The sequence below is a fragment of the Sorex fumeus genome, unplaced genomic scaffold, assembly GCF_029834395.1.
Source record: "Sorex fumeus unplaced genomic scaffold, SorFum_2.1 ptg000044l, whole genome shotgun sequence".
NCBI classification, from domain to species: domain Eukaryota; kingdom Metazoa; phylum Chordata; class Mammalia; order Eulipotyphla; family Soricidae; genus Sorex; species Sorex fumeus.
The window spans coordinates 71,248,489-71,262,708 of record NW_026606101.1 but is presented as its reverse complement, the minus strand read 5'-3'; the positions used below and the strand labels follow the sequence as shown (position 1 = coordinate 71,262,708).

The window sequence follows — 14,220 nt, the reverse complement described above, 5'->3', positions numbered from 1 at the left end:
GGAACTTCTCTCCGTCTCTCTGCCTCTGTCTCTCTCTCTGTCTCTCTCTGTCTGTCTCTGTCTCTCTGTCTCAGTGTCTGTCTCTCTGTCCCTGTCTGTCTCTGTATCTCTCTGTCTCTCTGTTTCTCTCTCTGTCTCTGTCTCTGTCTCTCTCTCTCTTGGCCTTATGGTTTCCAACTTAGGTAAATCCCTTTACCCACTTTCAACGCTCAGTAACTGTCCACGACTCTCGGGTCAACTCATGCCCGGTATGCACAGGGCCCATCTCGTCCCCGGGGTCTGATTGCTGGTCATTCCCCAGCAGAATTAGCCTATTCAAGGGGAGCGGGTGGCGAGGAAGCGGGCATCTCTGCCCATGGGTCACGGATCTGCTGAGAACCTGGGCAGCCCGTGTGTGTGACCCGGTGCAGGTTGGGGGCACGATGATTTGATTCCATTTCTGTTGGGGGCCACATCTGACTGATCTCGGGATCTCTTTCTGGCATGGTGTATGTGTTGGGGGGTCACGCCTAGAGGGGGTCACGTGGTGCCGGGGATCAAACCTGGGGTTCCCACAGTGCAGAGATATGACCAGGGGTGCCTTCGTGACTTGGTTTTAGATTGCACTGGGGAGAGTGAAGAACCGCTCCCAGGGCTGGAGCCATAGCACAGCGGGGAGGGCGTTCACCTGGCACGCGGCCGACCTGGGTTTGATTCCCAGCATCCCATAGGGTCCCCGAGCACCACCAGGGGTAGTTCCTGAGTGCAGAGCTAGGAGGAACCCCTGAGCGTCGCCGGGTGTGACCCCTCCTCTCTCCCGTCTCGCTTCCTTCCACCCCCAACAGTGCTCAGGGCTTCTGCCGGCCTCTTTGTTTAAAGGATCACCCCCGGTGGTGGTCAAGGACCATTCCTGGGCCTTACCTTCTGACCTTTCTCTCCAGTCCAAAATGTGTCCATTTTTTCCTTGCCCACGAAGGCGCCTGGCCAGTTTCCACAGGCTCCAGGTACTCGCACGTCCCCGGTGTAGTAGGCGACCGCCGTGAGAAGTCGGCTTTGAAAGGATCCCCAAAGCAAGCCGGTGCTCTGAAGCTCCTGGGAAGTGCAGGAGGATTATGACGCGCACTGGGGGCTCGTCTGGCGTCCCTGATCCCTGAGTCTCTCCCCGTATAGGACACGTAGACGCAGAACCAGCGCCGGGCTATTTCTTGGATTTCTTTTCCTTTTTTGTTTTTTTTTTGGTCACACCCGATGGTGCATACTCCTGGCTCTGTGCTCCTCAGGGATCATTCCTGGTGGACTTGCGGGACCCTGTAGGGGAACTGGAGTGAACCCGAATTGGCAGGGTGCAAGGCCAATGCCCGCCCACTGTGCTTATGGCTCGGCCCCTCGTCTCTTGGGTTTCTGTTTGCCTCTGGGTGCCTGTCTCTGAAACTGCACGCAGGCTTGTTAATTTTAGTCGAAGCCAATGAGGAGAGGTGTGATCAGTCTCTTTGCTGAGGCATCGACTGGGCCTGAAGCCTGTTGAGATCCATTTGCAGGCTGGCTGGGCACAGTGGTCATGGCGTTGGGGGAAGGGGGAAGTGGGGGGAGGTGGCTTATGGCTTGAACTCCTGTGTGTGACGTTCTGCCCCCCAGTGCTGCGAGTATGAACAGAGACATTCTGTAAAAATTATTTAAAAAGAATTCCCCCCCACTTCATTTAAACACCATGGTTTACAAAGTTGTCATGATGATTTGTTACAGGCGTCCAGTATTCCAACCCCAACCACCCCTCAAGCCTGCTCCGTAGCAGGCCTCAAATAATGTATTTTATACTGCTTGTTACCGTTAAATGGCTAACAGAATGGTAAAAAAATAAAGTACTCCTGTAGAAGAAAATTTGCGAAAATTGCAGTATCTCAGCATGGGGACATGAAGTCCCTTTTCGAGGGTTTACTACGCTGTTGGTGAAGAGATGTATTTAAAACTCATTTGTGGTCTTCCCACCCTGGCAGTCATTCAAAGCAGTGTTTATTTTTATTTAATTAATCCATCCATTTGGTTTGGGGGGGGGCAACTCCTGGTTGTTACCCAGGGGTTACTCCTGGTTCTGTGCTCAGAGCTCATTCCTGGCAGGGTTCAGGGGCCAGGTGGGGTGTCGGGGACTGAACCCGAGTTGACCAGGTGCAAGCCAAATGCGACCTGCTGAACTATCACTCAGGCTCCCTAAAAGCAGCTTTGAAATGAATACCAGGAGGGCCGGGGCAGTAGGACAGCAGGGAGGGCGTTTCCTTGCACACAGCTGACTCGGGCTCGATCCCCGGCACCCCGCATGGTCCCCCAAGCCCTCCAGGAGCAAGCTCTGATCACTGCTGGGTGTGGCCCCCCAAACCAAAAACAGATAAAATGAATCCCACGTGCTACCAGGGGCCCCATTTTCCTTCGGGGAGCGGTGGCGTGGCGGTGCGCTCGGGCTCAGGAGGAAACTCAGTTCCCTGGGCGTTTTCCGGCTTCCTGGTGGTGTTGCTCTGCACCTGGGCGGGCTACAGCTGGTCTCCCACGGAGCTGCCCGCGTGAGGTTGGAGGGGACGCAAGGGAATCCCCAGCAGGGACGGCCTTGTGAGAGTGTGTGTGGGGGGTGGGGCCCCTCCTTTGATCTTCCTTTGTGGGGGAACACTCAGTGGTGCTCAGGGCTTAGTCGTGCTCTGCGCTCCGGTCACGACTGGCGGGCTGGGGGGCGCGGGGGTACCAGGATGAGGTGTGTGCCAGGCCAGCCAGGCCAGGCCCCGCCTGCTGTTTTGTCTCCAGGGCCCCTCCCGGCTTTTCTGGAGAGTCCCCGGGAGGTTCGGGCCTGTGCTTGAAGCTATTTGTGTCCTGCCAGCTCGGGGAATGTCGAGGCCGGCAGTGCCCACTCCTGCGCCCGCTCCTGCTATTTTTGCCCGATTCAGTTTGGCAAAGGCCCCTGGGCGAGTGTCACGGGGCGTTGGAGATCCTGCACCCCCGCCTTCCTCCTCCTCCTGCTTCCTGTCGCTCCAGCCCCAGGGGGGCCTGGGGCCGGGCTGGCTGGGGTCTGAGAAGGAAGCGTCGTGTCTAGCTTACTGCTTGGTCCCTGCTTCAGAGCAGCCCAGGGCGGGCGCCCGGGGTCCCCCGGGTTCTCGTGTCACTACCGAGTTTCTCCTGGTGCTGACCTCACTTGTCCTACTTGTCCTCGCCGGAAACCTCAAAGCCAAGTGACCTCCAGGCGGGAATTTGGGTGCTCGCTTCTGGATGTGACTTGAGTGCCCTTGGCGGTCCAGTTGGCCGGCCCTCCGGTCTGGGAGTGTCGGGGGGATGTGTGAGACAGCCCTCCTTTGCACGGTGGCTTCCTGGATCCACACGTGTGTGCGTGCCTGTGCATGTGTGCCCATACGTGTGCCTGTGTGTACCTCTAAGTGCACACTTGAGTGTGTGTACGGTCTGGACATGTTTGCACGTGTGCATATGCGTTTGAGTGTGTGTAGGAACTTGTGTACATGCCTGCATGTATGTCTGTGTGCACACCTGTCTGTGATGTTTTCATGTGTGTGCACATGCATGAATGTGTGTATGTGGACGCCAGAGCAGAGGGAGTGGATTGGAGGGAGCAGGGGAGAGTGGGTGAGGGACAGAGGGCGGGGGGGCAGAGGGCAGTGGGGTCGGGGGCCGCAGAGGAGCCTGCTGGGGAACATCACTGGCCTCTTCTTATCTCCTGAGTGCGTGAGATTGAGTGTGCATGTGTGTGAGATTGTGTCTGGGTTTGTGAGAGTGTGAATGTATATGTGAGTGTATAGATGCGTGTCCGTGAGTGTGTGTGTGTGTGAGTGTATCTGTGTGTATCTGTGAGTGTATGTGTGTGTGTCTCTGTGAGTGTGTGTGTGTGTGAGTGTATGTCTGTGAGTGTGTGTGAGTTTATGTGTATGAGTGTATCTGTGAGAGTGTCTGTGGATGAGTGAGTGTGTATAGGATGTGAGATTGTATCTATGCTGTGTGGAGTGTATGTGGTGAGTATGTGGCGTATTTGAGTGTGTATGTAGTTTGTATATGCATATCTGTGGGTGTAGGTATGAGTGTGTGTCTGAATGAGCGTGCGGATGTGTGTGAGATTGTGTGTCATGTGGCTGAACCCGTGTGTGTTTATGTGTCTGTGAGTATGTGTGAGAGTATGTCTGTGTGCATATATGAGTGTGTATATGTGTGAGAGTGAGAGTGTATTTGTGTGAGTGAATGTGTTTGTATGTGTGAGAGTGTGAGTGTGTGTGTGTATTTACATGTGAGAGTGAGTATTTTTGTAAGTGACTGTGTCTGGGTGAATGTGTCTGACTGTATGTGTAAGAGTGTTAGTAAGTCTGAGTGTATGTGTGTGTCTGTATCTGTGTGAGTGTGTCTGAGTGTATATATGTATTTGTGTGAGTGTATGTCATGAGTGTATGTGAGTGTATGTCTATGAGTGCCTGTGTGTGAGTGCGTGTGTCTCTATGAGAGTGTGTGTGTGTGTGTGGTTAGCGTGTGGAATGTAGAGTCTGGGCAGGAGTGCTGTGACCCTGCAGGTTTAAGGAGCATCCGATTGCCCTGTGGACACAGATAGAGGCCCAGAGACAAGTTCTGTGTCTGAGGCGAGGCGGCGTGTGGGGCGGGGGTTCTGATGGCTGGTGCGCCCCCAGCTGCGTGGGCCTCTCTGAGGAGGATCCTGCGGACAGAGGCGTTTCCTTCCAGGGAAGAGGAAGTCTGTGAGTGTGTGTGAGTGCGGGTGTTTGAGGTGACCATGTAGTGTGAGCGTACGTGAGCATGTGTGTGTGTGCGTGCGAGTAGGTGTGTCTAAGTCTGTGTCTCAGCAAGTTTGTGTGTGTGTATGTGTGTGTGTCAGAATCAGAGCATATGAGAGTGTGTGAACCTAACGTGTATAAGAGTGTGAGTGTCCTTGTGGTATGTGTATGTGTGTCTGTGTGTAAGCGTGTCTGAGTATGTGAGTGTGCATGTAGGAGTATGTATAAATATGTCTCAGGTGTGCGTTGTCTGCGTATGAGCATGTGTCTCTGTGTAAGCATGTCTGTGTGTATCCGCATATCTCTGTGTGTGAGCGTGTCTCTGTGTGTGTGTGTGTGTGCGCCCCTGTAAGCGGTCTGTATGTGTAAACGTGTCCTTGTGTGTCTGCCCCGTGGCGGCCGTCATTTCAGAATAGAAAGGGAGCAGCCCTCGTGGCGGGCTCCTGAAACCCTCACGCGTTTCTGGGGGATTAGGCGCGCCGTATTTTTAGTAAAAACATATGCTGTTACTCAAATTAATGTTTCTCGTCACACTCCACGGGAATGCGAGAGAAAGCGGCCCCGGAAACGCCTCCCCCGAGCCCCGTGTGGGGCGCGGCCCAGGGACCGTCCTGCCCGAGGAATTTCTGGGCGCAGAGTTTCTGGGCGCAGGTGGGGTCTTCCAGATGCCCCCTAAATCCTAGAGCGGGGTGTCGGGACGTGACGGGGCCTGTCCTGCTGTGCCCGCCTCCCCCAGGCTGCCCTCAGGCCGCCCCTCAGGCTCCCCCGGGACACTGAGGCATTGTCCTGTGCCCGTAGGCGCCGAGGCTCCTTCCTGGGCTCTGGCCTGTCCCCAAGTCTTCCCGTGGCTCTTACCTGCGGGGCCTGAGCACAGAGCGGGGAGTCCGCCCTGAGTGCAGTGGCTGTGCCGGAAACCAAGGCCAAGAACGGCCTCTTCCTCCCTCCCTCCGTTCTGGCGACCCAGTGGTGGGGCAGGGCAGGCTTCTTTCGTTATTAATTTACTTTGCTTTCGGGGTCACCCCGGCAGTGTCTGGGGTGACCCCGGCCCTGCTCTCAGCAGCACTCCTGGCGGTGCTCAGGGGACAGTACGGGACGCGGGGGTTGAGCCCGGCTCGGCTGCAGGGCCCTCCCCACCGGACTGTCTCTCTGACCCTCAGCTACTTGTGGCTGTCATTGTTGTTTCGTTTGGGGAACACGCGGCGATGCCCAGGGCTTCCTCCTGGCTCTGCTCTTGGGGATCACCCCTGGCAGTGTTCGGGGATCCATACAAGGTGCCCGTGCAAGGCCAGCGCCCACCCGCTGGACTGTATCGCTCTGCTCTTATCTATTTTTTAAAAGAGTTTTTGGCCGTGTCTGAATCAAGGCGGGTGGCCTTGGTGAGGAGCGTTTTCCTTGTTTGTCCTGGTGGGAGGTGTGTATATATGGGGGGGGGGTGAGTTGGGCCCCTCGAACCCACACTCAAGGGCTCCTGCTGACTCTGAACTCAGGAGTGACCCCTGGCATTGCTTGTTGGGGGCCGAAGGTGGTCTGGGGGACTCACACTGGGCCCCCCTGGCCAGCGCCTTGCCCCTGGACTCTCTCCAGCTCTGGGAGATGCCGTGAAGGTGGTTTCTGTGGTTACCCTGGATTTCAGCCCATTTCCTTTTTTTTCCCTTTTTGGGTCACACCCGGCAATGCACAGGGGTTCCTTCTGGTTCTGCACTCAGGAATCACTCTTGGTGGTGCTGGGACTCGAACCCAGATCGGGCGTGTGCAAGGCAAACGTCCTGCTGGCTGTGCTATCGCTCCAGCCCCTTTTGGCCCGTTTTCACAGGGCATTTGTACTCTGGTGTTACCGTGGACGGAGACTGGCGGGATGGAGTGCAGGGTTGCGGGGCTGACTTTGTGCAGTTCCTAGACGTGGGCACCTCTGCCTCCCCCCCCCCCCCCCCGACTGGCAGAGATCGGGTGAGCGGGACTTTACCCAAGTGCCCTGTAGGCTCCGGCCCCCTCGGCTGCAGGGGCCGATGCTGTGTTTCCACCAGGCTTGTCCTGGGGACTGCGGGCGATGGAGCGGCCAGTTCCTTACACATGAAACGTGGGTGTGCAGAGGCGCTGCTGAGAAGGGCAAGCAAACAGCGGGCTCTCTGGGAACAATCCAAGGGGCCCAAGAGCTCACACGGGGGGTAAATCCCCTTGGCATTGGTGTTGCGCGCAGCTCACCTTGGTTCACTGCCCGGCACCCCATGTGGTCTCCCGAACACCCTCCGCAGTGATCCTTGAGCACAGCCCAGGAAGCCCTGAGCCCTGAGCACGGCTGGGTGTGGCCCCAAATCCCTCCCCTCGAAAGAAAAATGGTTCTAGTTCAAGGTTCTGTGCATTTTGTTTTGTTTGGGGGCCTCATACCTGGGGGTGCTTGGGGTTGCCTCCTAGCATGTCTTGGGGAGACGATGACATGGCAGTTCAGAGGAACAAACTCAGGGGGTTCCCTTGGAACTTTCTCTCTGCTCCCCCCAGTTCTTTGATTTTTTGTGTGTGGGTGGGTGTGTATGTGGGTGTGTGTGTGTGTGTGTGTGGGCGTGGGTGTGTGGTGTAGGGGAAGGTACCCCAGAGTTTTGAGAGTCTAGAAAGGTTGGAAGTGCATCTCACATCTGGTTTCTTAAACTGTGGGTCATGTCCCCATCTGAGGAGAGTCACAAAAATTGGGCAATGGTAAACAGTTTCTTTTTCTTTTCTTTTTTCTTTTTTCTTTTTTTTTTTTTTTTTGCTTTTTGGGTCACACCCGGCGATGCACAGGGGATACTCCTGGCTCTGCACTCAGGAATTACTCCTGGTGGTGCTTGGGGGACCCTATGGGATGCTGGGAATTGAACCTGGGTCGGCCGCGTGCAGGGCAAACGCCCTCCCCGCTATACTATCTCTCCAGCCCCGGTAAACAGTTTCTGAACATGCATCCCCCAAAATGTGATGATTTAAAAATCAGCTGCATCACAGACTGCCCATGTGGCGTTTCCTGGGGAGGTTCGCGAGTAGACAGAGTTTAAGACTCCCCGACGTGACGCATCACACAAGCAGGCGCTGACCCGCCCTCCCGAGTCTACCTCTTGGCTGCCCTTCCTGCAGTTCCCCCTGCAGCAGCCACTGGCTCGGCCGTTTGGGCCAGCGGGTCCTTTCTGCGGGATGTGGCGAGGCTGGGCCTCGTGCCCTCTGGTCTCCTCGGGACTCATCTCAGCCTCTTGTTCCCAGGATGAACTGACGGCTGTGAACGTGAAGCAGGGTTTCAACAACCAGCCTGCCTTCACGGGAGACGAGCACGGCTCGGCCAGGAACATCGTCATCAACCCATCCAAGGTAAGGCCGCAGCCGGCCGCTGTCCAGGCCAGAGCCTCATGACGGTCATCTCCGGCACAGCTGGGAGCGTGGTTCCCCCTGGGCCATCCTGGCTTAGGCACGCCCCTGGGGACCCTCTTGCTGCCTGGGGGCATCGATTGACGGTGGGCCTGCTCTGCCCGTCCTGCAGTTTACACTCTGGTCTTCTTTCGGGTTTGGGGTTTTCAGATCACACACCTGGCGGTGCTCAGGGTTTACTCCTGGCTCGCACTCGGGGACCACTCCTTGTGGGCATCGGGGAACCACACGTCATGCCAGAGACGAGCCTGGTGGTGGCCACGGGCAGGGCAGACACGTCCCCTGCCCTCCTCTTGCTCCCGCCCCCACACGCCCGTCTCACATCTCAGCTCAACGGGTTTTCTGTTGGCAGGATGGGTGGGGGGCAGGGGGGAATCCCGTGTGTGTGAGGCAGGGGCCTCCCTTGCCCCTGGTGCCTTGTACTCGCCCCTGTTCTTACTGTGGACACGCCAGCAGCCGTGTCCTGGGACTGACTGTCTCTCCAGGAGAGATGTTCGGCTCACCAGCAAGTCAGCATCGATCCCTGAGTTTGTGCTGAAAGATTTTTCTTTTTAATTGTATTTGTTTGGGCTGGAGTGGTAGCACAGTGGGTAAGGCATTTGCCTTGCACACCGCCAACACGGTCGGTCCAGGTTCGATTCCTCGGCCCCTCTCGGAGAGCCCAGCAAGCTACCCAGAGTATCTCGCCTGCACGGCAGAGCCTGGCAAGCTCCCCGTGACGTATTCGATATGCCAGACACAGTAACAACAAGTCTCAAAATGGAGACGCTACTGGGCCCGCTCGAGCAAATCGATGAACAACGGGAGGACAGTGCAGTATTTATTTATTTCTACGTGATTGGGTTTCAGTCCTACACTGAAATGTAGTCCTACACTGAAATGTAGGACTGTTGGATGGGTGTTCTACCCCCATCCCTCCACCAGTGTCCATTTCCCAGCACCAGTGTCCCCAGGTTCCCTCCCATCCCCCACCCCTCACCCCCCAGCCTGCCTCTATGGCAGGTGCTTTTCTTCTCTCTGTCTGTCTCTGTCTCTCTGTCTCTGTCTCTCTGTCTCTGTTTCTCTGTCTCTGTCTCTGTCTCTGTCTCTCTCTCTCTCTCATTCTCTGTCTCTCTGTCTCTTTCTCTCCCTTTGGGCACTGTGGTTTGCAATACTGATACTGGAGTCCGACACGCTACCATTGCGCCACGAGGTCGGCTGCACTATTGATACTGAAGGGTCGTCCTTGACCTACTTTGAACCCTCAGCTCTTGTCCAGCATGATCGTTCCCTGCTGTTATTGTCACACTGGGCCCTTCTCCATCTTACCTACCCTCAGCCCCACACACACTCATGGTTAATTCCAGCCGTTGACCAATAAAGGATTTGCTTTGCTGGGCTGACTGTAATTATGGTTAATTACAATATTGTCGTTAATTATGGTAATCATTCGTTACTTGTTGGGGTGCTTTTGCCAAGGACACCCTGCTTTTCTCGGGGTCACCACCTGACCCCCCTGACCTTCCTTCCATATTTGTTGACTTTGCCTCTGTGGCACGAGGAACCTCCAAGCAGTGCTCAGGCACCCCCTGGCCCAGGCCTGGGGAGACCCAGCTGACAGGGTCAGCGGTGCTGGAGGGTCAGAGATGGCCAACAAGGCGTCCTTGGGGTGCCTGGCGGTGCCAGGGAACAAGCACAGGCCCTTGCCGACCTCCAACCCTTTGAACTCTCTTCCCAGCTCCTCTTTTTCGTTCAGGGGCCGCCGCCCTTGGTGCTTGGGAGTCCCGGCATTGCCTGGGGGGCCACTGGGTGGGTGCTGGGGTGACCGTGCCGTGCTGGGCATCGACCCCCGTCTCCCTGTGCTGTCTTGCTGGCCATGCAGTTTTCTTTTTGAGGCTCTGGCAAACTCAAATCAGGGCCGGGAAAGGGGGGAGGGGGGCGTTAGTAGACGAATCTATCGCCTGGCTCCTAGAAATTTTTTTAATTAAAAAATGTATATTTATCTTTTTCCATTGTCATTGGTAATTTAAGGTGGGAAACTGTGGATTTAAAATGTAATATGAAATCCATGACATCCATCATTAAAGGCAACAGTGAACTATGGAAATTGTAGAGAGGTAGATATTTAAATTGCTATATAAGTACTTGGATGAGTAAAATATTTAACAGAGTTTGAAGTATTGTTATTTGTATATGCTTTTGCAGAGATTGGGCTGGAGTGATAGCACAGCGGTAGGGCGTTTGCCTTACAAGCGGCCAACATGGCCGACCCGAGTTCGATTCCTCCGCCCCTCTCGGAGAGCCCGGCAAGCTACCGAGAGTATTCGATATGCCAGACACAGTAACAACAAAGTCTCCAATGGAGACGTTACTGGGCCCGCTCGAGCAAATCGACGATCAACGGGAGGGCCTTTGCCTTTACCTTTACCTTTACCTTTACCTGCAGAGATTGAATGCCATTCAAAATACCTATTTTGATCGTATTGTAATCTATATTAAAATTTTGGCTTTGGCTTTGACTTGGGCTGGAGTGATAGCACAGCAGGTAGGACGTTTGCCTTGCACGTGGCCGACCCGGGTTCGATTCTCGGAGAGCCCAGCAAGCTACCGAGAGTATCCTGCCCACACAGCGGAGCCTGGCAAGCTCCCCGTGGCGTATTCAATATGCCAAAAGCAGTAACAAAAAGTCTCACAATGGAGATGTTACTGGCTCCTGCTCGAGCAAATTGATGAACAAAGGGAGGACAGTGCTATGGTGCTATATTTATTTATTTATGACTTTGGGAACCATCCCTGGTGGTATTCTGGGATTGCTCATTTTTTTAGAATTTAATATTACTTTTATAAAGTTGTTCACAATATTTTGCTACAGTTAATATTCAAGCACCAATCCCACCACCATGCACCTTCCCACTACCCTACGAGGAAAGTATGTGAAGATTTTTGTGTTTCATCCTGGAGCCGTTTAAGCCCTAGTGCAAGAGCTTCCAAGCATGTATGTTCCAAACAAGTGTGTGCTACTTTTGGTTCGTCAGTGGGCTAGAGTCCTGAGCACTGTGGGTGTGCCCCCCCAAAGTGTGCCAACAGGACCAACAGGATGGTGTGCAGGGGTAAGGCGTTTGCTCTGCGTGTGGCTGAGCCTGGCTTGTCCTCAGCGCTATGTGTGGTCCCCGAAAACCACTAGGAGTAATCCCAGAGACTGGGCCTTCTCCCCCCGGCGCCCCAGTTTTCCAGTAGCTTGGCAGTCACACCCACAAACTGCCCCCATCGCCATATAATCTCATCAACTGCCAAGATCCAGAGTGTAAAAGGCCGCACACTCCAGGACGTTCTGTGTCGCTCTCTTCCTGGAGCTGTGGGTCTTGGGGGCCCAAAAGAAGACTCTGGTGGCAGGTACTCTTGGCTCTGTGCTCGGATCACTCCTGGCAGGCTCGGGGCGAAATGAATCCCGGTCATCTGTGGCCAAGGCAAGTGCCCATCTGCTCTGTGTCATCTCTCTGGCCTTATCGCGGACGCCCTTTTAAACATGACAGCGCCAAGCGTATATTTTAGTGGTAACTTGTACGATACTTTTTTGGAGGTGCTCAAAGACATAAAACTCACATCCTCCGAGTGGTTTAAGTGTAGCGTTCTCGGCGCTGATGCGCCAAGGTGCTGTGTCATGATGTCCTCTCTCCGTCTCCAGAACGTTCCATCTTCCTTAACTCCCGCACTTAAAGCCCGGTAACTGTATTTTGTACGCGCGTCTGTCTTCTCGAGGGGCAGTGCTCGTGTGGGCAATAAAGGGCAGAGAACGCTCCATCATTCACGGGCTGTAAAGACGGGCAGAGTTGGCAGCCGGCGGCGCGCTGGTTGTCGGGGCTTATTTATGAGAGGATCTCGGTCTACACAAGGCTTTTCCCTTCCGTCAGATAAATTTCCCCCAGCGTCCTGCTGAGAGGCTTGAGGGCTGCCGGAAGAGAACTTCTGGGCGTGCAGGCAGCCGAGATCGGTTTGGGCAGGAGGAGGGGTGGGGGATATTTCCTTTCTAGGAGCTGTGGGTCTTGGGGGACCAAAGGAAGATGCTGGTGGCAGGTTTCGGCCCCTGGTCCTGCTCTGGCCGCCTTCTCTTGCTTCCTCTCTGTTCCTCTCCTGTGTGTGTTTTCTGGCTCTTTTTTTTCTTTTTCTTTTTTCAGTGGCAGACTACACCCACTAAACTAATTCTCAGGAATTACCCCTGGGTGGGCTCAGAGCCATAACAGGAGGGTGTTTGCCTTGCACACAGCCCCCAACCCAGGTTCCATCCCTTGCGTCCCATGTGGTCCCCCAAGCACCGCCAGAGGAATTCTTGCGTGCAGAGCCAGGAGTAACTTTGAGCATTGCTGGGTGTGGCTCCTCCTCCCAAAACAGGAATTACTCCTGGTGGTGCTTGGGGGACCATATGGGGTGCCCGGGATCGAACCAGGGTGGGCCGCGTGCAAAGCAAACTTCCTACCTGCTGTGCTGTTGCTCTGGGCCATCTGGGTCTCCTTCTTTGGAGCGTCCCACGCCCCAGTCCTGTTGGCTGAGGACCCCTCAGGGGTACTTTTTTCTTAATAGGGACCCTCCTTCCCGCCACATCAGGAGCTTAATTGGGACAGGCTGATGACATGAATTCGCCTTTGCCCGAGTGCTGAGGTCTCAGTATCAGCTGCCAAACTATTCTCTCTCCTCTGGGTCGAATCCTGAGTCTCACAGAAGTCACTGGAGACACAGAAACGCACCCATGGCAGCTGCTGCACTACCCCCCCCCCCCCACCACTACCCCCTCACCCTGGACTATTTGCTTATAGCTTCAAACTCCGGAGCGTTTTTCCATCTTGCCCATGGAGCTACGCAGATGACCGTGTAGCTCCCAAACTTGCACCCCAAATGAATGAAAATGAATGAAATGAAAATGTTTCCATCAAATGAGTGAAAACCATCTCCCCTGCCCCCGAGTGAGCTTCGGCTGGGCGGGAACCAGCCTCCAGAGGAAAGCCTGCCTCTCTGCCCGTGTTGGAGGCTCTGCAGAGGAACTGTGGCCAGCCGAGTCCTGCAGTCAGGACTCTGGGACAGTCTCAAAGCTCTACCCGCATCCGTATGAAAGGGCAAACACAGAAGGGTCTTCATCTCGACAGGTCTGTCATAGCCGGCGTTTGTAGCCGGCGCTCTTGAGTGCCCATGAGTGGCCCTGTGTTGTGGAAACTGGGGTACGTACATCACATGGTGTATTACTATGTGAGTAAAAATGAATGCAGAAGCTCTCTGTGTCCAGACATGGAGGGAAGGCTCTTGGGCTATTCTCAGGGGACATAGTTGGGTGTGAAAATAGCAGACAGAAAAATATAAGTTCATGTGATTTCACATTCCTGCTGGATCACGGTCACCGTCACAGTTCTCCCATTATTCGCCAATTTGCTCAAGCGGGCCCAGTAACGTCTCCATCGTGAGACTCATTGTTACTGTGTTCGGCATATTGAATACGTCACGGGGAGCTTGCTAGGCTTTGCCTTGCGGGTGAGATACTCTTGGTAGCTTGCCACGCTCTCTGAGAGGGGCGGAGGAATCGAACCCGGCTTGGCCGGCCAGCTGCGCACAAGGCAAACGCCCTACCACTGTGCTATCACTCCAGTCCTAAGTATATTGTTACTTGGGGGTAGACATTGAGACTCAGAAAGAAAGCTCTTTGCTCTTAATTTCGGAATAATGTGAACCAGTGATGTGAACATGTTATGATTATTCTTTGATTTAAAAAAATTTTTCTAATATTTTCTCTGCTGTTTGTGGGGAGCTTTTGCCTTTCAGTTCACAAAGTTTGTTAGGAATGGAAGCTTGGAGCCCGTGCCATTTTCCCTGTATGCATAGAAGGGTATGTGCTTATGAAACGGATTCCTCAGTCTATTTTGTTTCTCTGCTGCTGTTTACTGTTATTAAAAATCATACTTAATTGCTACGAGAGATCTTTTAAATAGAATACCATCTATATGGTAGGTGTTTAGTACATGTACTGTAAAGACCAAATATCAGAGCCAGTTAAGGCTCTTCCCTTGCATTGAACCGACCCTGATTTGATCCCTGGCACCGCATATGGACCCCTCAACACCACTAGGAGTGA

The 14,220-nt window shown here is 54.4% G+C and overlaps 1 protein-coding gene across 1 annotated transcript in view; it reads left to right on the top strand.

Moving 5' to 3' along the window:
• The window catches only part of MED12L (mediator complex subunit 12L), a 270,020-nt gene that overhangs the window by 19,207 nt on the left and 236,593 nt on the right, over positions 1-14,220 (top strand). Inside the window, exon 2 of the mRNA XM_056121419.1 lies at positions 7,965-8,069. Coding sequence (XP_055977394.1) covers positions 7,965-8,069 — 105 coding nt within the window. The remainder of the gene's footprint in view (positions 1-7,964; positions 8,070-14,220) is intronic.